Source organism: Ascochyta rabiei, chromosome 18 (genome assembly GCF_004011695.2).
Source record: "Ascochyta rabiei chromosome 18, complete sequence".
NCBI lineage: Eukaryota > Fungi > Ascomycota > Dothideomycetes > Pleosporales > Didymellaceae > Ascochyta > Ascochyta rabiei.
The window spans coordinates 1,156,806-1,180,416 of NC_082422.1; the positions used below are offsets into that span (position 1 = coordinate 1,156,806).

At 50.7% G+C, this 23,611-nt stretch overlaps 10 protein-coding genes across 10 annotated transcripts; 5 read left to right on the forward strand and 5 right to left on the reverse strand.

Annotated features, from left to right (window-relative positions):
- Positions 1 to 564: 564 nt before the first annotated feature.
- Positions 565 to 1,992, forward strand: EKO05_0010174 (tRNA-intron lyase; the record flags this gene model as incomplete). Its single annotated transcript, XM_038947027.1, has 1 exon — positions 565 to 1,992. One exon carries the CDS (start codon positions 565 to 567, stop codon positions 1,990 to 1,992), a length of 1,428 nt encoding a protein of 475 aa, XP_038794722.1.
- Positions 1,993 to 3,398: 1,406 nt separating this feature from the next.
- Positions 3,399 to 3,830, forward strand: EKO05_0010175 (Choline dehydrogenase; the record flags this gene model as incomplete). Its single annotated transcript, XM_038947028.1, has 1 exon — positions 3,399 to 3,830. One exon carries the CDS (start codon positions 3,399 to 3,401, stop codon positions 3,828 to 3,830), a length of 432 nt encoding a protein of 143 aa, XP_038794724.1.
- A 127-nt stretch (positions 3,831 to 3,957) lies between these two features.
- Positions 3,958 to 4,689, reverse strand: EKO05_0010176 (uncharacterized protein; the record flags this gene model as incomplete). Its single annotated transcript, XM_038947029.1, has 1 exon — positions 3,958 to 4,689. The coding sequence occupies one exon, from the start codon at positions 4,687 to 4,689 to the stop codon at positions 3,958 to 3,960; it is 732 nt and encodes a 243-aa protein (XP_038794725.1).
- Positions 4,690 to 5,480: 791 nt separating this feature from the next.
- On the forward strand, positions 5,481 to 7,758 carry EKO05_0010177 (uncharacterized protein; the record flags this gene model as incomplete). The annotated part of the gene is made up of 2 exons (XM_038942809.2): positions 5,481 to 6,515; positions 6,565 to 7,758. 2 exons carry the CDS (start codon positions 5,481 to 5,483, stop codon positions 7,756 to 7,758), a joined length of 2,229 nt encoding a protein of 742 aa, XP_038794726.2.
- A 1,838-nt stretch (positions 7,759 to 9,596) lies between these two features.
- Positions 9,597 to 10,580, reverse strand: EKO05_0010178 (uncharacterized protein; the record flags this gene model as incomplete). The annotated part of the gene is made up of 1 exon (XM_038947030.1): positions 9,597 to 10,580. The coding sequence occupies one exon, from the start codon at positions 10,578 to 10,580 to the stop codon at positions 9,597 to 9,599; it is 984 nt and encodes a 327-aa protein (XP_038794727.1).
- Positions 10,581 to 11,216: 636 nt separating this feature from the next.
- On the forward strand, positions 11,217 to 11,487 carry EKO05_0010179 (uncharacterized protein; the record flags this gene model as incomplete). Its single annotated transcript, XM_038947031.2, has 2 exons — positions 11,217 to 11,360; positions 11,461 to 11,487. 2 exons carry the CDS (start codon positions 11,217 to 11,219, stop codon positions 11,485 to 11,487), a joined length of 171 nt encoding a protein of 56 aa, XP_038794728.2.
- Positions 11,488 to 13,962: 2,475 nt separating this feature from the next.
- EKO05_0010180 (uncharacterized protein) lies at positions 13,963 to 16,221 on the reverse strand (the record flags this gene model as incomplete). The annotated part of the gene is made up of 1 exon (XM_038947032.1): positions 13,963 to 16,221. One exon carries the CDS (start codon positions 16,219 to 16,221, stop codon positions 13,963 to 13,965), a length of 2,259 nt encoding a protein of 752 aa, XP_038794729.1.
- Positions 16,222 to 16,964: 743 nt separating this feature from the next.
- Positions 16,965 to 18,416, reverse strand: EKO05_0010181 (uncharacterized protein; the record flags this gene model as incomplete). The annotated part of the gene is made up of 3 exons (XM_038942886.1): positions 16,965 to 17,872; positions 17,928 to 18,020; positions 18,080 to 18,416. 3 exons carry the CDS (start codon positions 18,414 to 18,416, stop codon positions 16,965 to 16,967), a joined length of 1,338 nt encoding a protein of 445 aa, XP_038794730.1.
- A 1,178-nt stretch (positions 18,417 to 19,594) lies between these two features.
- On the reverse strand, positions 19,595 to 20,512 carry EKO05_0010182 (uncharacterized protein; the record flags this gene model as incomplete). The annotated part of the gene is made up of 1 exon (XM_038947033.1): positions 19,595 to 20,512. One exon carries the CDS (start codon positions 20,510 to 20,512, stop codon positions 19,595 to 19,597), a length of 918 nt encoding a protein of 305 aa, XP_038794731.1.
- Positions 20,513 to 20,953: 441 nt separating this feature from the next.
- Positions 20,954 to 22,507, forward strand: EKO05_0010183 (monooxygenase; the record flags this gene model as incomplete). The annotated part of the gene is made up of 2 exons (XM_038942755.2): positions 20,954 to 21,021; positions 21,067 to 22,507. The coding sequence occupies 2 exons, from the start codon at positions 20,954 to 20,956 to the stop codon at positions 22,505 to 22,507; spliced, it is 1,509 nt and encodes a 502-aa protein (XP_038794732.2).
- Positions 22,508 to 23,611: the final 1,104 nt, after the last annotated feature.

The following is a 23,611-nucleotide window of genomic DNA, read 5'->3' on the forward strand; positions in this document are numbered from 1 at the left end:
CTGCCTGTTGCGGCGTTGATTACGCGACCACGTGTCTACGCCCACCCCGCTGCCAGTTTTCCCCAGCATTCACATCGCTGTCCAAAAGCAGTGCAAGTCGTCTTACCGGCCTGTTCTTGGTGTGGCATCTAGTCACCACGACGGTTGTGAGGGTAGGACGCGCGGCGGCGGTGGTCTCCTCTGGCCAATCAGCGCCTAGCAACGCCGCGGGCCGACCACCTCCGCGCTTAAAACCTCGTTGGCTCGCGAAAACTTCACGTCTTCCAACCGCCTCGAACACCGGCCAGCACATCGCCGGCTCGAGGCTTCATTGAACGGTAAGTCAGCTCTCTTGCGCACCTTCGCACCCTCCTTCCCCTCCCTTTTCATGATGACAAATTCAAATCATATCAGCGGCACAGCGTGAACATTCACTTGCTAGCGCACGTGCTCTATGCTGTCTTCCGTTACAAAATAGACTACAACGGTATCTGATCGATCACCAACTCGCCCACACTTTGTACCAATACTCATGTACCTGTGTCTGACTCCAAACAGATAGTCCCAACTACGCGCTCAAGCACTATGACGACTGAGGACAAGGCGTCGGAGCCGCCTGTGACGCAGGTCGATGCTGCTGCGCCTCATGGCCACAAGTCCACAAGTAGCGGTCCTAGGAAACCTCGCCCAAAGCGACCAAATTACAATGAAATTCACGCCAAGCCACTCCCGCTTGACATTCACCCATTGCCAGCCTTCATCCCACATAACCCCTTATCCATCGTGAGGATTGCTATCACTCTTCTTTCACACTCGTTGCGAAAACCAAACTCGCACAAGGTTTCTCACAACGCCTACTACTCTGAAGACACCCAGTCGATCCATGTCACGGACCCTGCATCGATCCGCGCGCTCTGGGAGCAAGGCTTCTGGGGCAAAGGGTCGCTCAGTCGCAGTGAACCCCAGTGGCTACTCGCCGAAAGGCGCAGGCGGGGTATTGAAGCATCCACAGCAAGCACACAGATCACCCAAGCCCGAAGAGAAGAGCGCAGGCAATTCAAGCTTGAGCGTGCCAAGGCGCAACGAGAAGCCATTGAGCAGCAACTGCGCCAGGAAGGCAAGCTAGACGCAGACGGTACCATCAACGACTTGGTGGATGATGGTGTCGTCTCCGAGTCACCAAGAGGGACCGTATACACGCCCGAAGCTGGTCATGTTGTGGGTCCAACTGGCGACTCCATCGTCGCAGAGGTCGACAAGAGCTTTGCAGACAAGGCTCCCGCCTGGGGTGAGGATGCGTCTGCTACCAAGGACGACGAAGAAATCAAGGACATTGAGCATCTGCAACTCACGCCAGAAGAGGCGTTTTTCCTTACCTACGTCCTAGGTGCCCTCAACGTCGTCGAAGGCAACATTGTCGACGGCAACGCAGCGCTTCCTACGTGGTATCTTTTCCGCCTCTACAGCGCCTATGCTTCATTGCCCGTCGACGATACCGCAGTCATCGGCCTAAAGAAAGCCTACCAATACCGTGAGCGCTTGTCACAGAAGACCGCAGCTCTACCTAGCACACAGCAGATCGCTCCCGACAACTCGTTCGTCCTCAAATACGTCGTTTACCACCACTTCCGCTCCTTGGGCTGGGTTGTCCGCCCCGGCATCAAGTTCGCCGTCGACTACCTGCTCTACCTCCGCGGTCCTGCCTTTCATCATGCCGAGTTTGGTGTTCAGATCATCCCTTCGTACTCGCATCCTTACTGGTCTGAGACGCCGGAGCGTGTTGCCCATCGCAGACAGAAGGAGAGCAGGGATTGGTGGTGGTTCCACCGAGTGCATCGTGTGCAGACAGCAGTTATGAAAACACTAGTGCTGGTGTATGTTGAGGTGCCGCCGCCATGGGACGGAGAAACTAAGCAGGATGCATTTGGTGTTGATATCGGCAAGGCTCTCACGATGTACAAGGTTAGAGAGGTTGTATTTAAAAGATGGAGCCCTAGCAGGAACCGCGATTAGAATCGCAGCACGAATTGGCAAATGTGAAACATGCTCTAGGAGCTACCAAAGGTATCATAGCGCGCAGTCGAAAAAGGCTGCTGATTCAGCACTAACGTATTCTCCACTGCAAACTGCCTTAGTACTGCAGCTATCCCAGCCGCGTTCGTACTGGTTGTCGTCTTAACCGATTACCTCGACAATCTTCATCACATTACACACCTAAGGGCCTCTGGATGGCGGAAATCTGGCCGGACTAACTGAATGTTGAATGGATCTACTTGGTATCGGTTTAAGCTGTTCAATAAAATACAAGCACTCCGGACGTGGGCACACCGTTACCATTTCCTCAGACTTCTTACAATCCATCGATTTAGAGCGTGGCCATGTGTTTGGCGGCAGCAGCACGGTCAACTACATGGCTTACAATCGCGCCTCGAACGATGTATATGATCGCTTGGCAAACATTACTGGCGACATGGGTTGGCCGTGGTCAGCGCTTGAACCGCATTACTTCAAGAACTCGCAGCTTGTGGTACCTGCTGATGAGCGGGACTACGGAGACGAAGTTAATGAGTCTGCACACGGGAACGGCCCGGTAGAGGTCAGTGTCCCTGGAAGTCAATACCCACTGGACCGGAAAGCCATCGAAGCCAGCAACGTTCAACCAAGATCTCAACGCTGGGGATTTTGTGGGCTTCTCATGGTCACAGGGTTCGGTGGCCATTAGAAGAGAAGCAGTGCTGCTACAGCATACCTGCATCCGTTGATCGATGACTGCCAGGACAACCGCAGTTCGTGTCGTGACAATTTTTCGGTGCTCCTCAATACCCAAGTCACAAAGCTATTAGAGAGTGGCGATTAACGCGACTGCCCCAACTTTGTTGCTGCTGAAATCGTACAATTGCGCACATTAGAACACGTCCGACTGACAGCTCGCAAAGAGATTATCCTGTCCGCCGGCGTAATCGGTACACCTAAGATCCTCATGCAGTCTGGCATCGGTCCTGCCTCGACTCTGTCGTCTTTCAACATTTCTGATATTGTCGACCTACCATCAGTCGGACAGAATCTGACAGACCACCCTCTCGACGCTCTCTATTCTACTGTCAATGCGAACACCACTGTCCATCCAATCCTTCGATCGCCCACTATCATGGAACAGGCTCTTCAGACCTGGAACGACACACATCGTGATCCGCTCACCAACTCAGCAGCCAGCGTCATTGCGATGCTGCGCTTGCCGCAAAACGCTACTATGTTCGACACTCTCCTGGAACCCCGCAGCCGGCCCTCTACCTGGTTACGAAGACCTCCTGTTCGCTGAAGGCTTCGTGCCTTTGGCCAATATTCCCATGCCGTCAACAGGGAACTATATCAGCGTGCTCTCGATCGTCACTTACCCTTTTTTACGAGGTGAAGTAACAATGAATTCGTCAGACCCCTTCGCGCCCCCGGTCATCAACCCGAACTACCTGACAACCGAATTTGACCAGTACGCTGCTGTGCAAGCCATGAAAGATGCGTTCACTGTGCTTGGTAGCAAAGCCTTTGAGGGATGTATCGGTGACCCCTATGGCCCTCTCGCAAACCTCACTTCCGACCAAGACTATCTGAAATACGTCAGGCAGCATGCTGTGACCATCAATCATGGCACGGGAACGGCGAGGATGGCGCCGTATAACGCGGACCGGGGAGTGGTAAATTCTGATTTGAGATTAAATGGAGTATCGAGACTGCGAGTCGTCGATGCAAGCGTATTTCCCAAATTTCCGGAGTGTCATACCATGGCGCCTGTGTACATTGTTGCGGAGATTACTGCAGCGATCATCAAGGAGGCACATACTCTTGGGATTTGATGAGTTTATGATAGGTACGAAACAGATGACTTAGAAAGCTGAGATCCTTGTTGTACACAGCACGGGTACACTCCACTGTTACCCATGACTTGGCCTAGTGTTGCTGGCGTGAACCCACTGTCTAGATCTAAACCTTCTCTGTCTTATCGACGCTCTTTGCTTCATCGTCTGCCGACTTTGCTCCCTTCATGCCCTTAATACCCTTATATTCCATCATAGCCACACCCGCAATGGTACACGCGCTGGGGATAGCAGCCAGGAGAAGGACACGTGTAATGGCGAAATTGTAGGCTTCCACAACCCTATCCATTTCCTCGCTTGGGACCATTGCCCAAATGTCTGTTGCACCGGTATCGACAAATTTCTGCGCGTCCAGACCGGCGACGCCAGAGAGACGGTCTATCAACTTTGTCGCAAATGTGTTTTGGCAGACTGAAAGGAACACTGCGCCGCCGAGCTGCTGCTTGAGGAAGCCCAGCGCCAGTCCTAGCGGCACATCCTTCTTTGGCAAAACACTATGGCTTGCGAGACTCGTCTGCTGTGCGCCGTACCCGAGACCGAAACCGAACAGGACTTGATACCCAATCCAGTAGCTGTGGTCCGAGTATCGCGTCATGGTCGAAAGCATGCCTGCTCCAACAGCGCTGAGGAGTGGACAGGCAATTAGACTGGGGATATAGTAACCTATGAACTGCGTGATCTTGGCGGACAGAATGCTCGATAGGACCATGGCTATAACCATTGGAATCGTGTTGATTCCAGCATGTGTAGCTGTCTCGCCCTTGGCAGCCTGGAACCAAATTGCCAGGTAGTACGCGATGGCCATGACGGACCCGTAGTTGAGGAAGGTAAAGATCATACTGCCCGCGACTTACCTTTTCAGCACAACTCGAGTAGGAAACATGGCTGTTTCTAATGTGAGCATTTCGACGATCCCGAAGAAAATGAGGAGTACTCCAAAGGCTACGAGTAAACGGATCATCTTTGGGTTAGACCACGTGTATGTTGTTCGGCCCCATTGCATCGTAAGGATCAAACACACGATGCTGGGTACGAAGAAGAAGAAGCCCACTGGATCGAGACGCTGAATCTGCTGCATGACGCTGAGGCTATCACGCTTCGGCGGGTCCATGTGGAAGAACAGGAAGATGCTCAGCAAGGTGAAAGCGCCGATTGGGAGGTTAGAAACACCATCGCCAAGTCCTGTCCTCTTGAGCCACAAAATCACTACCCGGGGAGAGGGGAAGACTCACACATAACCGGCGAAGTATCGTCGACATCTTCGTGATCATGCTCTTGTAGATTGTTGGTGGGCTTGGTGGGCGCTTCGTCAACCAATTCGATAGAAGGCATGTTCGATATATCTGCGGAGAAGCGTCTGAATGGAGCCTTAACAACTGGTTGTGTTTCTTGGTTTTCATATTGGCACGCTCAGGCCAGGCGCTTTATACAACAATCCTTCGGGCCCGACAATTGCTGTCTCTACACAAAATCGGATATATATAAGAAATGCAGCTTATGATTGGTCCAAAGGCCGAACCGCGCTAGGCGTCATGAGCGACGCTAACGGTGAGTTCGTAAACCCGAGAATGCGGGCATCGCCACCGAAATGTCCCATTGTCTATTATCTCAACACAATCAGCAAGATGAATGAATACCTCCAGTCTTTCTATTGTTGAAATGTTGCCCTCTCCAGCTTGCAGTGAGTCTGTTCATGTTATGTCGTCACGACAGACCACCCCCTCAGGTTCAGCTTATCGCCCGCGTAAGCCGCAGCGCATCCTTGCGTGTGTGCTTTGCCAGCAACGCAAAGTCAAATGCGACCGAAAGTTCCCTTGTAACCATTGTGTAAAAGCAAAGGTTCAATGCGTGCCCGCTCGACAGATGCCGAGGCGGAGGCGGCGGCCGACTGAGCAGGAGTTGGTGGAGAGGCTCAGACAGTATGAGGACTTGCTGAGAAGAAACAATGTCCCAATTGAGGCTACTGACGACATGGAAGCTGAAGAGACGTCTGGGTACGCTGACGGTCAAAGCTCGAAGTCCATAGGCCAGGCGTATCTTGGCACTAGAGAAGACGTAGGTGGGGGACAGCCAGCAGGAGCCGGGAACATCAAGAGCAAAGATCAGACCTTGGGCGAGGTCAAGAATTTCTGGGACGCAATGCATCAGAGATCCCCAGATGATGCTCGAGGCGATACAGAGGAAGCCAAGATTGACAACAATTTCGGCAATTCTACATTCGATGACCTCTCCGAGCCGGTCATCGTCAAAGTCTGGGGTCGTGTGTACGAGGGCGATCATAACCACATCTTTGGACCCTCCAAGATCAACGGACCTATCTCATCTTTACATCCTTCGCACGTTCATATCTTCAGACTCTGGCAGATTTACTCGGATAACATCAATCCACTGCTCAAAGTCACACACGCGCCGACGCTCCAAGCACGTATCCTTGATGCAGCCGTTGATGTGACAGGTATCAGCCGTGAGCTCGAAGCGCTGATGTTCAGTATCTATTGTGTTGCTCTTATTAGCATCGAGGAAGAAGCATGCCGCAAAACGTTTGGCGAGCCGAAAGCAAAGCTTCTCAAGAAATATCAAGCCGCTTGTCACCAGGCCCTCATCAATTGTGGATTTCTCAGATCTCGAGAACGCGACTGTTTGACCGCCTTCTTTCTCTACTTGGTAGGTCACCCAGGAGTACTGTTGGTGGCGTGCAACTGACTGCTACGAGGTCTCTCTCAGACCCGACACCCATCCACATTCCCTATCACCGATGTTTGCCATCGCCTTCCGCATCGCCTACCGCATGAACATTGCTAACGAGTCTGCTAACGCTAAACACGGAGTCTTTGAGGCTGAGATGCGTCGTCGACTGTGGTGGGCACTGATCTTGTACGACAGTCGCATATCAGAGATGAGTGACTACAAAACTACTCAACTGATCCCGACCTGGGACTGCAAGATACCCGCCAATGTCAATGATTTCGATGTAAGACCGGAGATCAGTACGAGGCCGTTGGATCAAGAGGCATCCACCGAAGCTCTTTTTGCGGTTGTGCGTGGTGCCATAGGGGACTTTATACGGCACAACGCCCTACATTTGGACTTTATCAACCCGATGCTAAAGCACGTTGCTAAAGCGACCCAGCATCTTTTCGACCCCTACGATGACAATCTGCATGGCCTCGAAAGCATCATCGAAAGCCGGCACCTCAAGCACTGCACGTTCGAAAACCCGCTACACTACATTACAATATGGTGGGCGCGCTACTACCTCGCCAAATACCGCTTCCTCCTTCACTGTTCCCAGCACTCACGTTCACCCGCGGACCAAACTCTCGAACAGCGCGACGCGATTCTTTCACATGCGCTTCGCATGCTCGAGTGCGACACTGCCCTCATGTCGTCGCCTCTTACAAAGGGCTACCGTTGGCTAATCCAGTTCCACTTCCCTTTTCCGGCCTACGTGCGCATTGTGCAGGATCTCCGCCTCCGTCCTGTAGGCGCTCATGCCGACAAAGCATGGGAGTCGATGAATGCCAACTATGCTGTCCGCTTCATAGACATGGAGCCCAGTGCAAACCTCTTATTTAAGATGTTTGCGTCGACTGTGTTGCAAGCCTGGACCGCAAGACATGCTGCCATGTTTGGAGAGGGATTGGGAGAAGGACCGGAGCGGATGATAGGGGATATTAAGAAGAAGCTAGGGCAGCCATCACCTCTAGTGCCTACTGCCGACGATGCTGTGATTCCCATACAAGGCCATATGGTCATGCTTCCGCCCTCGGATATACATATACCTGCCGTGACTGGGCTCGATTCAGGCAACTATTTCCAAGATCCAAGTCTTGCTGAGCTGAACACTGAATTATTCGACATGGATTGGAGTAACATTGATTGGACTATGATGTCCGGGCTGGGTTAGCCCGGATGGTACACAGCGACTCTGGTTGTCTTCGGGTTTTGGGCCAGAATTGCCTAAGGGTGTTGCTCCCTGTCTCGGCCCGATGTTTTCGAGTTAAGGTACCAGCTAAATATTTATTCGTGTCTCCTCGCATTAAAGAGGACAGACAAACACATTCAAAGAGTCTGGACGCAATGCACTGCTTCGAAGGGAGGCTTTACGTGGGCTGCGTTCGCCGCCTCGGGCATTTTTCAGAGACTATTCGATTCAACGGCACTTGTGACTTCGCCGTATACGACCCTGCAGTTGGTGGCTATTCCTGGCTCACAGTGTCCAGCATCGGTTTAAACACGCCGAACCTTCATGCCAAGTTTTAGCCCTCGCATCTGTAGTCTTACTCAGTGTTCGATCACAACAATGTTACAGGAAATCGCTCTTTTCCTAGAGCAACCCACAAGACTCCTCGTTTTTATATCTTCACCATCATGAGCTGGTACTATGTGTTTTTGAGTTTAGAAATTGAATCACAGTCGGGCTTGGAGCCGTGGGCATGGAACAGTCTCGAAGTTAGGGGCAAGTGATGTAATGTAGTTCGACGTAGCAGAGATCTTTGGAAACACATTGCGAGATAATCCTCTCGTGGCGAATACATCTATTGGCATCTCAAGACGTCAGTAGGCTCTTCTATCCCTAGACTGTGCAAATTGTATCTATCGGCTGAACTATGTCCTGACTTACTAAAATCTAATCATTGAATCGAGTGTTGATTTACCTACAAGTTCACACTACCTACCGATTTCTCTTTTGTGACCTCGGTGTTGCTCCAAACCAGCAAGGCCTATGTCCTATATTGCCCTCTTCCTGAGTTGGACAACATGATGCTGGCTCATGAAAAGCTGTTCGAGAGGTTATTGAACTGTGGTTAGGCGGCAAAAGTCAAGTTGTCCTGATCATAGGAAGAGTCAATGCAGGGCTGTCCATTGCGATTCCTGCTCAGACCAACGGGAGAATCTTCTTGCCCATCGCATGTGGTGTGTTGCCAGTAAAGATTGGCAATCTCGATATGGTTGGCGGAGAAAAGCAGTCATGCATCCGTATCTGAACATGTAATAGGAGCGTCTCACTAGCAGTCAGATAATGCGGTGTTGCTAAGCAAGATGATCGCAATTGACTATATCAACTCATGCCAGGGTATCGAGACAGCATTGCCGATCATTTTCATTTCTATTCCCTAAGAAACATCGATGACCCAAAAAATAGAACGTAAAAATTGGACAAGTGGTAGTAGTAAGCTGCAACATGGAGAGAGAACAAAAAACAACGAAACCCGGGGAAGACCTCAGATAGATTGGACATAGCGGCTCTCGTTCTTTACTTTAAGAACAGCATCGAGAAATTTTCCGCACTTCATTCAAAATTTACAGCGAATTCCATTGGTCTGTCATATTCTATATACCAATAGGCTGACGAGCATACTGAAAAACTATTTCAGGTACGTCCTATGAGCCCAGGCGTGCTACACTTGAATCTTATGTCCTCTACAACGCAAGTCCTCAGGCAATTTAGGCTGGCATGTATCAGATCGGCTCGCGGCTCGTACCTTGCACCTCTTGTTTAGATTGCGTCTCGGATGTGGATGCACATTGTCATCCTCAATTGTGATTGGAAGCAAGCCGCCAGAGCATTGAAAGCAATCAAAGTGAATTGTGCAGCGCAACACTCGAAAATAGTAGCGAGATCAGCTGCCTGGTTCCCAATTGTACCCTCAAGCGGTAGTATGACAGATATGGAAGCGGAGAGAATGCCCGCTTGGCTTGCTCTTTTTTGACGGTTCTTACTTTTGAATACGGTTTAAAACACTACAGATTCGAATCCACATCCATTGGTAGCCCATGTCCACCCTCGTCAACTGGTTTGTGGTTCGGGTTATCATAACCCCAGTACTCGTAGTATTGATCCGCAGCCGGCAGTTGCTTGATCCCCGGCTTCTCACCCATTGGCATCTTCATGACCTCGACATACTTGTCCATATCAATAGTATGCTCCCTCCGCCACTCAGTCAGCCCGTCAAAGTTGACACACATCTTGTTGATCGACATGTCTGGAAACGGATATTCTTGTGTTTCCACCCAGTGCAGCGGGATTAAGTCTAGGTTGGCGTTACACTGGATGCCTTGAAGCAGAATATCAATGCAGTGGTTGATGTGGATCTCACGCTGCTTGACAGTATGCGCGCGTGCCTGGCTTTTGTTGTAGTAGTCGCCGTATGCGATATGACGAAGCGAATTGAGGCAGTGTACGTGGTGGTAGACGTCGAAGATTGCTGCGTAAGCGTCATCGCCTAGACCCCAAGTCGAATCTTCGAGTTTGGCGACCGTGGAAGGGTCGACGTTCATCTTGATGAGCTCGGATTGAGATACTGGATAGACGCGTGTCAACTCCCACTCGTCCCATGTGGCGTCAGCTGATGGATTGGGTTGCTGACGGGCGACAGATATATCGCCTTTGCGATTGTAGAAAGAACCGTTGATCTTTTTCAGGGTGGAGGAAAGGTCGAATTGATCCATGACAGGGCTGTAGGCAGACGTGCGGCGATAGTTTGCGTTGTTTACCAAGTGGTAATTGTAGAACCAGGCGCCGAAGAGTGTGCATGAGATGAACAAAGCCAATGCGTTCAAGATGGACAGAATTACCAGCCACCTCGGTGCAAATGAAACTTGGTTATCGTCATCTCTTCTCTTGTCAATGAACTCTTTTGTCTCTTCTTCGTCAGACCTAAAAGGCCCGTTGCGGACAAGATTCGGTGTCAAACGACTATACAAAGATCTTGAAAAGTACTTCATTGTGAAGCGTGATGTTGAAGAAGTGTAAATCTGGCGGCCGTCAGATTTCATTCCCTCTGTGGTCCCCACTGTGTCAATTTTCCGCTATCAGGTAATTTACAAGATTAGTGCTGAATTACTTTACCTCGATAAGAAGGTGGGACTGACTGAAGCTGACCGTTATGTCATGATACAACGGAATTGAACAATCTAGGCCTTATCATGCAAGATACTCTGGCACGTAGCCATTTGAGAAGCGGAATGCAGAGTGATCAGCAATACTAAGATAGCTATATCGACAATGGGCGCCTGACCTCCCTGGAAGTGCAGATAAGCGTGGTTAAGCGTTGGTGCGTCCACCTGTATTCAAAGCTTAGACGCGGTCCAAGAAGATGTGTCCTGCCTATTTGAGCATTAGGTGCTCGTGCTTAGGTTCTTCAGGCCAGCAGTTGTGGGGTAGTAAGACCAATGAAACCTGGTCGCTTGGAAGCCTAAGGCCGATAGGCGCATGGTGCGAATGAGGTCAAACACGGTAGAAGCACGCAAAGAGATGCTCTTTCGATGATGAAGTACGCATATATAATACATCAGCTCATAAACGCAAGGAGAAGTATATCAAACACCTTTTTGGCTCTTTCCACAGCACAAACCTTCAACATGCGCTTCACCAGCATTACCTTTGGCATCACAGCGCTCCTCGCCGCCTTTGTCGCCGCTGCACCCACTCCTAACGGAGATGTTGCTAAGCGTATGCCGACTCCCGAGGAGTTCGATGCCCTAAGCACTGTGCAGAAGCGTGAGGTATACAGGGCGTGGTACCGCGCGACAAACATCATCGCTGCTAGCGACGATGACTAGATGCATTGCTCTGTCAGTGCCAATAAGCACTTTACTATAATAGCTCGCTGACTCAAATCTAGCCGTCTAAATCTCCGGCTGTCACCTTCTCTCCCCCGACCAGATCAGCATCTACTAGAGAAGATGCGAATAAAGGAATTTTGAGTTAGCGAATTGAGAAGGCTACACCGTTACGATGAGATGCACGAATAATATAGAGTTACTAAGTCCTACGTTCAAGGGGTGCTGTGAAATAGCGTACTCTATGCTGGTGCCATGCGTTTCAGTTTTTGGGTCAGAAGACCTCAGTTGCTTTTACTTTGAGACGTTGTCAGACGTTCGTTTCTTACACCGTTTTCTTCGAAACCACGTTTCATGATTCCTCACGGCCTTCGAAATGACACAGCTGCGGCTCGACTGTATTCTTTTCCCTGAATACATGTTTGCTCGCCCACCAAGGCAACATCTTTGAAAGCTGGAATTTGGCATGGACCGTAGTAGGAACAGTAAAGACATAATCTAGCTCTTCCAAAGATCTCTGCTTCGTCTCAGGCATAATCAAGAAGTTCCAAGCAAGTGCGACCAGGTTTAGACCGGCGTAGAAGCCGAAGCTACCAAATGCCGTGAACTGCTACAGCATGCGAGTGAAGCCGAGACCCAGTACAGCTACCCAGAGGTTGCTCGTTACCACGGCCCAAGACATAATGATCTCTCTGTGCAAGAGCAAAAAGACCCCTGTTCTGTACACGAAGGCACACGGTTCTTCACCGGGTGAATAGAAAGCGACAAAGACGAAGATGAAGACCGTAATCATGCCGAGATGCGTGGGCGAGGATTCGGGTATGAGGAAGGACAGCCCAGCTCCGAGTAGAGTGAAAAGCATGAACGGGAAGGTAGCGAGAAGCAGTGTGCGTCGGCCTCAAAGATCGATTGTGTACAGTGCTGGGAAGACGAGGATAAACATTGTCTGTGCGAATCAGCGTGCTGTGCGAGTGACATGAGTGTACCTCAACTTACCATGCCAAATCCCCATGACACCAGGAGAGCTAAGATGTTGGGTGCTCCTGCTTCCCTAAATATAGTCGGGGATTTGAAGCCAATAATATTGACTGTGTCTTGCAAGTTAGTGGGATGGCATTTTTGCAGATTTCGCACGCATACGCTCCCGCACATCTGTCGGGCTATCATTATCACACCCGAAGCTTGTGTGGCACGTCGAATATGAGGAATTACATGAAGCTCAAAGAAACCGGTGGTTATGTTTTCTGTCTTTGCAGCACCCGGTACCTCCCCTATGTCCTCTTCGGCCTCAATCTAAGCATGTATGTAGTAAAAAGCTCGTGCTACTTGGAGTGGTGTCTTTCGCAGTCGAGGTGAAGATGTTTAAGCTGTCTGATATCGACCCTTTTCATCAGCCAACGAGGTAATTCAGGGGCGAAGTAGATACTAATGATCAGCGAAACAGCCAAAATGAACGCAGAGCCAAGCCGAAGACGCCAAGCAATACGGCCAGTGTTGACCACTACGAGATTCGCAGATAACCCGAGCATGATACCAAAGGCGACTAAAAGATGCCATAACATCGCTAGGACTCCACGAATAACTGTCGGTGAGTTCTCAGCAGAGTAAACTGGTACGGTTACCTCTGACAATCCCATACCGATACTGAGAAGAACTCTGCACACGAGTATCTGAGGCCAACCCTGTGCAATTGCTTGTCCAATGGGTGCTACCAAGCTGAAGATGATGTTGATGGAAATTGTACCGCGTCGTCCGATAAGGTCTTTCAAAAGGTCAGACAGCCATCCAGTGAAGCTCGACATTAGCGTCTCAGGTTTGGTAGATTTGCGAAGATCTGAGATTCACCTCTCCAGCTATCTCGTGGAAAGTCAGCTGGGCACAAGTGCGAAGTTTCTCTTAGTACCAGGACGCTTTTACAATGGCTTTGCCGAAGTGTTCTAAGTTTACGAATCGTCCATTGACTAAAAAGGTTCTTACGCATGGAACACTTTAGCTAGTCCTATATTGCTAAAGAGCCTCCGGATATATTTGTTTGAGCGATACCTGAGCTGTGCCACTTTTGTCTATGGAGTATAACAAAGTATAAGACAACAAGAATCGCTGCTTTTCTTACATTGTTTTATAATCAGTTATATTGTCAAGTGGGATTATGAGGTAATTCATGGGTCTCACGTGTCCAAGAGCAGCGATTATATGAGAGCATTACTGGAGATGACACCGGAGAAATTTATCACTCACAAGAATCTACAGGTGGCTACCTTGAATAAGATATGGACCTGGGTAAAGCGTTTTTGAGCTCGTCAGGCATTCATCTGTACAAAACAGTGTGCCTACCAAAGAAATTTGATGGCTCTGTCTGTAAGCAGCTCTGTCGGTCATGAAATAGAAAGTTTAGTCTGAACAAACTTGTAAAAGAATATCTGAAGCATTGAATTTGACATTACCTGTACTCTTATTTGCGAGATAAGGCTTATCGCTAGCCATTGAAGTTGCGTTACTTTCTGAACGTCTAGCTGCAATGTATCGTAGTTTCTCACTGCCCAGTCTATATACAGAAATCACGAATCGTTGCTACAAGCACATCAGTGACTTCCTGGATACTTGAAGCACTGATCCATTCTTGCTTGGCGTGAACACCTTCGCCTTTGGGTTCATACACGATGGAAGGTATGCCGGCTTTGTTCAAGAGGCCAGCATCGCACCAGAACCCTCTTCCTACAGGAGATGGGGCTTCGCCGAGTGTGTTTGACACAGACGAGACAAAAGACTTCAAAAATGGGTTGTCATCTGCCAGCCCAGATGGAGGCCGCGAGAAGGTAATGCGGGGTTTGTTGTACTTGAAGTCGGGGACTTCGCTCGCGATTTTACTCAGCATCTTTTCGAGGTCGACTGTGATAGATTCGGACGATTGAGATGGCACCGTGCGGAACTCGACTGTAAGTGTGCACAAGGTAGGGTAGCTGGATGGTTCCTCGCCGCCGATAATGCGTCCACCATGTAGTGAGGCTTGTCCCAGTCGAGGCTCTGAGGGCATCGTTTTCGCATACTTCAAGAGTGATGTTTGCAAGTACCCAGATAACAGAATCGCGTCTACGCCTTCTTCCGGTAGAGGGCCATGCCCCGCAACTCCAATTACATCGATCTCGAACCAAACAAAGCCTTTGTGACTCGTCACAATGTCTTGTAGCGTTGGCTCTGTAACAATGGCTCCATCTGCTCTCCATCCAGCTTCCAGTACAGCTTCTGTACCCTTGGAAAGATTCTCTTCATCAGAAACGGCGGCAAGAATCACATCACCCGCTAGTGGAGTTTGGGAGGCCGAAAGCTTGGCCATTGCTGCCATACCAGCAGCGACGCCTGCCTTCATATCCAGACAAACTCGGCCATAGATACGATCTCCTTCCAAAGTTCCACCCAATGGGTTGCCTGAAGTGTACGTGGATAGACTCACCGTGTCTATATGTCCGTTCACCATTAGATTCTTTCCGCCTCCAGAGCCACGAAGGACGCCAACGATGGAAGGTCTTCCGGGCTGGGCTTCGACCCAGTGTGCCTCCATACCTCGATGTTGAAGCCATGCACTGATGTAGTTGGCTATCGAAGTCTCTCCTGCACCAGAAGCTTCGGACAAATCGGGGTTGGACGAGTCGATAGTCGTCAAAATTTGGGTCAGCTCGACAGGACTATCGCTGGAAACATCCAATGGCGTTTCGTACTCGCGCAAGCCTTCGGTACTAAGGATAACTACCACAGTATCTTCGGTGAGCCACGCCGGACGATGAGAAGATTTTGCGAGTCGCCACAACGCTGCGAGAGCCGCTCCACCACATGGACCGCTGTTGACTGATCTCCCTGCAAGATACTGGATGGCTTGATGCGATTCGAAATCTGAGATGGTGGCGCTCGCATCGACACCAGTCTGCAAGTCCTTGAAGACGGTTGACGAAAGGGTGCCGCAGTTCATGCCTTCCATCGTCGTCTTCGTAGTGATCACTGGCGTTGGTTGGCCAGCTACCAAGCTTTTGTACAGACATGCTGCAGTGTCAGGTTCGGCGGACATGACAGCGCATTGCCGGTCCTTGGATTTGCAATGACGTGCGACGGCATGAGCCAGAGATCCAACACCCACAGGAGTGACAACAAGACCTGCCTTGAGACTCTGCTCCTTTAGCTGCTCCTCGATCTCTGATAACAAAGTCGAGTAACCCTCGACAATCCACTTCGGAATGTCTTCGTAACCTTCAAAAGCTGTGTCTTGGACGAAGAGACCGCACTGACTTGCGCTCGCCTCGTCCCATGCTTCTCCCATAGCACCATCGTAGTCTTTTTTGGAGACAGTGACCTTCGCCCCTTCTGATGAGATGAGACGAATTGCCTCTGCATTGACTGTGCGGGGAACATAAATACGAGCTTGTATACCCAGGATCCTTGCCATCGCAGCTAGGGCTCGGCCGTGATTACCTGCACTGGCAGTAAAGAGAATAATACCCTCTTTCTGTGCAGCTTGTGCAATCTTCTCGAGGGGCGAGTCGGTGGGAATGCCGGTTCTATCTATGATGGCACGACAAGATCCCCATGATGCTCCGAGTATCTTGAATGCCGGAAGCCCAAGGCGGCTGCTCTCATCTTTTACAAAGACATATTTAGCTTTCAATACTTTCGCTAATTCATCGAGCGATATGAGTGGTGTCCGCTCAAAGTTGGGAAGTTGTTGGTGGAATTGGCGCACGACAGATAGATCTGCGTCAACCTGGATTGGGCCAGTCTTTTCATTGAAATGGAGCGGTCTTCGCGATTGAGACATGATGAAAGTTGTGAATGCTGTGTGCTGTTCGAAGCCTTGAAAGCCGAATGTGGTTGAGTTTATGGTAGGGTAACTTCTCACAAAGTTCCAAGTGCCCTTGCAGGTTGTCCGTCGGGAAACTCGACGACTTCTGGAACACAAAAAACACTCCAGGAACCACGAATGGTACGTACGAAGCGCACAACACAAATACGAGTGGATAGCATAAAGGCGGTGCCCTATTGTATCTGATGAACCATCGCTACTAGCGTAACAGGTTACAATAGGTAACACTCTTCGGTTGTTTTGAACTGACAAAACACGTTTGGAAGCCGCAGCAATACATTCAGGTCTTGCAACCATACAGTGCAGAATAGCTAGTATATGTCGCACAGAACGACCCCTCCGCAAACGAAGTTGCCTGATGAGGAAACTTTAGGATCTTCGCAGCAGTGGCGCAAGACAGTTCGTTAATACACAAGTGGGACAAATCCGAAATATCTCCGTAAAGGAAGCATCTATTCAAGCGGATGAAAGCGATCAGTGCAATATGTTGGATACACATCATTCCACATACCAAACCAGTACAGGTCACCGGTAGCAACATTGCATTGCTGCATTTCGAATGGACGCTTGCTAGACAGCTCAAGAATACTTTTTTTTAGCGTGATCTGGTCATTGAAATTTCCATGAACGTAGTATGATGGTGTCTCGAAGCTTAAGTGCTTGAAACTTAGTAGAAGCGAGACTGTAATTGTCGACCTCTAGCAAACCGTCCTCCAATCTCGGCCCCATCCTACGATTCTTGCTACCAAAAAAATGGCAAACGCTGCGAGATAGAGGCTGCCAGCGAATATTATCAAGCCCGTATAATCGCCGCCGCAGCGCTCGAGAACAGCGCCTGCAGCAGGAATGCCGATCAAAGCAGCGAAACTGGCAATGGAAAACGTGGTGCCGTTTCTCTTCCCGTAATCCTCGATCTTACAGACTGCGCCAACACAGACAGGTGTCAAACTGATACCAGTTCCAGACCAAAATCCAAAGACAATGGCGAACGCAGTGATCGCCGCCTCGTTCCGTGCAGCAGTCAGCCACAAAGCGAAGATCAGAGTAGCACAAGTTAAAGATGTGGCGAGCATGGTGTTGAAGACACCAAAGCGGTCGGCGACGTATCCAGGGAGAGCGCGTCCAGGAATAGCACCGACATTGAGAAGGGCGCTGATAAGGTAGGCCCTCTGTCGTTCGACTCCGGCATAGATGGCATACAACGAGATGAAGGAGTATGGGACAAAGACGGCAAACTCCACCAGGAATACAGCGAGAGTTGTGAGCGCGTATTTTGTGTCCTTGAGTGCTTTGAGATCGATAGACGCACCGGCGTGCTTGTTGTTCGGAAGCCGCTTCTTCAAGAGTAGGCAGGCAATGACGCACATGACAAGGCATACAAAACCGACAATGCGTATGGTCCAAGGGAAGCCGACAATCGGAGCAAGGTAGAGGATCAGAAGAGGGAAAATGACTCCTCCAAGACCTCCAGCTGTGCAAGCGATCCCAATGGCCAGAGCTCGACGCTTGCTGAACCAGTGACCTACCGCAGACACGGCAGGCGTGAATAATAGACAAGCTGACGAACCACCAAGCACACCAAAGGATAGGAGTAGCTGATAGTATTCTGGATTAATGTCAGCTGCGGGATCTTTCGTCAGTTGAATAAAATTGAACCATACCGGTGGAGACGCTCATGCACATAATGGCAGTAACAATGCCAATGCTACCAGGGACGATCAAGTATCTGATGTCATGGGCATCGAAGATGGGCCCTTGAACGGTAGATTAGCATTGTCGAGAGAAGATCACAACACGAATTGACGTTACTTACCAACCTGTGCGCCACCAATGTACAGGAAAAACGCGTATGCACTGAAAATCCAGCCAATGCTCGATTCAGAATAGCCATGCAACTGGTTTTCGGACACCCAGGCCTGGAGGACACCAACGGTATTCAGCAAGCCCATGGATGGTATCATGGCACACCATGCGCCGAGCACAACAAGCCAGGCCGTGGCACCTCCCTCAGGGTAATCTTCTTCGTCACCATCGTACTGAAGAGACTCTAGTTGGTCGTTGCGCGTATAGTTCGACCCAGTGTCAGACTTTGTTCCGATGTGGATAGGAGTCACCGCCTGGGATGTAACGCCGTCTGTTGGTGGTGGCATTGAAAGAGACGTGATACGAGGAAATGTCTGGAGTGGAGGCGTCTTCACTGAAGACATTTCAAGCTCAGACACAACGAACGCAATTTGACAGATGCTGTCCAATGCGATTGTGCGACTCGAGATGATGAAGGGAGTTGCGCAACAGCCTCGCCAACAAACCCACTCTCAACGTTTGTTTTCTTCAATGGCGGCATCGCTGAGTCCGGGGTTTTCATCAAGGTCCATGCGTCGAGTCAGGTACCAATGGGTACTCACTACAACGCGGACTTCCCCGACGGCAGATCGCTTCGTCCAATGACAGCCGTGTTTGCCTAGAGGCATCATGCCAGGGCGTGCAATGCCTCCTCTGGATCCCCCTATATTACGTTTCTTCACGAGCTTTTCTGACACCACTGGCTCGGGTCTCTGGGGGTAGCACAGAGACTATGGTCTCTTCGAGCAGGAGCGAAGACTCGGCTGCCGAAAGTCTTGGTATGTGTTGACGTCCGTCGAGAACACAGTTTTCTGCCGGTGAGCGGAGTTGTCGCTTCACCTGCGATTGGTTGTCGCAACGCCACACATTAGTTGAGCCACGCTTCGTCCCGACCTAACCACTTCCAGTCGCGCTATCGAACTAACCGTTCTTGCTTTGCTGTTGACATCTCGTCCCTCCTCAAGAGCATGCATCGTCCAAGTGGTGTTTTCCTGTCTGCGCCGCAAAGGAGAAGCTCCCAATCAGGCCGTTCAGCGACCACCAAAGACCTATGCTTTAGGTGGAAATGAATCGAAGTACCAGAAAAATCGGGACCAACATCTGCGCGCGTGCAATCAGGATGAAAGGCGAACAGCAAAAGTAGCTCCATCAAGCGACTTCCGTTATTACCGAGACGAAGCACCTTGTAGTCTAAATTTGGAGAAAAACTAGTCGACATAGAGCACCGCGGCGGGTTGAAGGAAGGCAGGCAGGTAGATGGGAAAACAGCTCGTGAGGATGTCGAGTTGTCAACAGCGGCAGATCACCCGAAGAGTGCATGGCGTCCGAGAGCATTGCGATCGTACCACAACGTCGATATCATCTGCAATGCTCTGCCATTCTCCTATGATTCGTGATTGCACATGTCTCAGTTTATAGGACCTTGCTGATGGCGAGTGAATGTAGCGACGAGCTATCTGCTGTCGTCACCAGGCTTTGCCATTATTTATCTTGATAATGCAATCATGGCCGGAGGATCCGCTTTCTCATCCAGCACACCTGCTTTCTTTAAGATATTCACTGTCTTATCAACAATCTTTTGGTCCACGCCTCTTACATCCTTGGCAAATTGTACCGTCTTCAGCCATTCCCGTGCGTCTTCCTCTGAGTAGTCCAGCTTTGTGCTGATATACTGTACAGCCTCCTCTTGGTTCTCCTCGAAGTGCTTCACACCCTTGTTGATTTTCTCCAGCGTGTCTTCCAGCTCTTTCTTAAGTGGTGGCGAACTAGCATTGGCGCCGTGACTCCAGTTCTCCGGGTTCAGCAGCGCATTGGCGGCGACGATCTTCCAGCTCGACCATGGTGTGTAGATCTCGCCGACGCGCTTGATTGAACCGTTGTCGTAGTACCGCTTTGATGTAAAGTGCTCCCACATGAAGAAGTCCGCCGTTTTGTCGTTGACACCGTCCCTCAGGTTGGAAAAAGTATTCAGCACTTCGACTGGAAATGGCGTTTCGCCTGTCTGGAGCCAGCCTTGCTGGTCTGCCAATACGAAGCTCATAACATAGCTTCCACTCCCAATCCTGCTCACACCCACTCTCTTGCCCTTCAGATCTTCTATGCTCTTGACGTCGTCCCTCGAGGTACCGCTGGAAATGGCCCAGCACAACGGTGTCTCAACATATGTGCCCACGATCCTAAAGCCAGCGTCTTTCTTTGCAGCCTGCCCCTTGCCCAAGGCGGCGATCCATCCTTCTGTTAGACCGACACTAACGTCGATCTCATTGTTCTGCAACGCAGTGACCATGTGCCCCGTGCCGGAGGGGAAAGGCAGAAGTTTTGAGTCGAGGCCATAGTGTTTCTTGGCAAACTCGAGTGGTGTTGAGAAGTGCTCTGGAACGAAGCCTATACGCAACGGTGCCATTGCTGTGGTTTGCGTAGAAAAGGCGCGCGTGTAGAGGGTTGGTGATGGAAAGCGCGCAGTGCGCAGTATTCGGAGCATCGGGGTAGGTATCGGACGGAAGTCAAATGCACACGTGTGAAAGACCAGCTCTCAGTCGTTTCGGTGGTGTTTGGAGTGGTTGAACGAAGCTCAAAGTCGAGACGCGCCGGTGACGTCGGGTTTGTGCTTTCCTCATTGAGTAAAAAGCTTTGACCAGTCCCCACTCGTTCCGAAGGCCTGTTCCGATCCATGCCGACCATCGCTCACCCATGCCACCTCCCTTGGCGTTGAAGTGGGAATTTAATTCATGGTCGACTTTTCTGCCTCTGCTTCCATGTTTTGTATTTTTGTGATACCCTAGACTTTATCGCCGTCGAGACTCTTTCTTCCGTAATGGGAAATCTCGAATCTCCGTCATCGAGCATGTTGCCATTACGGGCGAAGTGCATAGCCGTGATAGGCGCAGGTCCATCCGGACTGGCAGCAGTGAAGTGTGTGCTCCAGCGGATTTCTCAATAACTGACTGACCGAGTCAGATATCTGCGTGCCGAGAAGGCCTTCTCGAAGATTGTCTTGTTCGAGCAGCGCACGAGAGATGGCGGCATCTGGAACTACACTTCTGAGGAAAGAGATGAGGACCTATTCACAGTGCCCCAGACGAACCCTTCTGGGAAAAATCAAGAGCCCATCTGGAAGCAAGCGTTGACCAATGGCTCCACGAATAATAAATCTAACGGTGTAAATGGCGTTTCAAAAGACCCGGTTTTCGTATCTCCCATGTACGAGAGACTCGAGACGAACATACCGCGAGGGTTAATGGGGTTTAAAAACCACGACTGGCCTCAAGATAGCCAGCTCTTCCCAAAGCACCAGACCGTACTCAAATACATCGAAGACTACGGCAGGGATGTTCAAGACACGGTTCGCTACAGCGCGCAGATAACAGATGTCACCCCAACATGCGACGATCCCACCAGCTCATGGTCCGTAACCTCTCGCAATCTGAAAACCACCATTACGACTACAGAGACATACGATGCTGTCATAGTGGCAAATGGGCATTTCATCACACCCTACATTCCGGACATCAGTAACATCGCGGACTGGAACGAGGCCCACCCGGGCCTGATCTCGCACTCAAAGTACTATCGTCGACCAGAGGAATTTGCTGGGAAGAAGGTGATCGTAGTGGGCAATTCAGCGTCGGGCGCAGACATATCCAACCAGATCGCCGACCACTGCACCCTCCCGCTTCTCTGGTCCAGCAAGTCGACGAATCTTTTCGTCAGCGCTACCCCAAACGACCCGCGGCGCCGTGAGCTGCCACCCATCAGATCCTTCCATGCCGCGACGCGGGGTGTGGAATTTGAAGACGGTACGATTGAGAACGACATCGAGGCCATCGTCTTCGCAACGGGCTACTTCTACAGCCTCCCCTTCCTAGACACGGTCACCCCGCAGCCGATCAGCGACGGGAGCCACGTCAACCACACATACAAGCACCTCTTCTACGCGCCGAAACCGACGCTCTCCTTCCTGGCGCTGCCGCAAAGAGTCATCCCCTTCCCCGTCGCCGAAGCCCAGGCCTCGGTCCTGGCCCGCGTATACTCCGGCCGCCTGACCCTCCCGCCGCGCTCAGAGATGGAGGAGTGGGAAGCAAACGCCAAAGCCGAATCCGGCGACGGGCGAGCCTTCCACCTCCTGCCTTTCCCCAGAGACGGGCAGTACATCAACGAGCTGGCAGATTGGGCTTCGAGTGCGCCTGTCAAAGACGGACTGGACAACGAAGGCCAGGGGATGCTGCCGCCGCGGTGGGGCGAGTGGGAGTTCTGGTGCCGCGAGAACTTCCCGGCTATCAGACAGGCGTTTGGCAAGCTGGGCGAGAAGCGGTTCGAGACGAGGACGCTGGAGGAAGTCGGGTTTAGCTTTGCAGAGTATAAGAAGGAAAAGGCGGAAGCAGACGGGAAACTGATTTGAAATGGGACCAGGTCTCCGGAAAAGACACTACTCGTTTCGTTTCGTCGAGTGGAGTCGGAAAAAGTTTAGTGATGCGTTTTCCTTCTTCACCGATCGTGCTCGTCTATCCTTTGTGGAACGCAAGGTTACTACAAGCGGGACCAGAAATCATGGTCGAGTCCGCGATGACGTGGCAGTGCTTTGCTTCAACATCTCGACGCGCACTATGTTGAGTAAATCGGAAACGTGTGTGTAAAAGTATCGTACCGTCACCATCGACCCAACGCATCCCAACCCTAAATCGCTGGGACTATCGGGTTGATTGTGCTCAGCGAATTAGCAATCGCAGTCAGGTTCAAGAAACGAAAAATTATCGGGGCCCTGAAGCAAGAGACACAGCGTCAGATTTTGTGTGATGTTACTTGGTGGGAGCTGCGGTCACTTGGAAAACTTTGAGTCAACCGTCGATATGTAACACACCGAGCAGCCAACATGTCTGCAACGTGCCAAGGTGCTCGACACAATCCAATCGCCCCTACGAAGGCGTGCAAGAATTTCTTTGGCCTTGGATTGGATCAGGTTGCCGGGAATCGTCTTTGAGTGTGTTGTGGAAAGTCTTTGTGCCCACTGAAGATCGTACCGTCTGACGAGTTGATACCCAGAAGGAATTCTGCTCAGCATGGGCTAGAAAACTCCTCTGAGTCATGAAGGTTGTCTTCTGGTTGAATCAGACGCTCATGTGTGCCGTTGCGATTGAATACCAAGCTCCAAAGACGGTAGAGACTGCCCACGAACGTGACGACGGCTGCAACTCGGATTTTCGGTGACACTCCTCGACTTCTCTGCCCACTGTGGCGATAAGCGGTCAGGACCACGTCGTGAGATGTGGTGATCTCATCTGAAGGGTCTTTTACGTGGAGGTCGCCACCAAACAGCGCAAGAGCAGTTTCAGGTACATTGCGTCGCTGCTGGGGGGGGGGGGGGGTGGATCCGAGACGCATTGCTCGCAATACTAATTGTGTAATTCTGGTCGTCTTGCAACAGATGCTTGAAGTTGCTAAGTTGATGAAATACGAAGGCCGTCTTCCGAATCATACTGGGGGAAGACCCCAGTGGTGCAGTGTC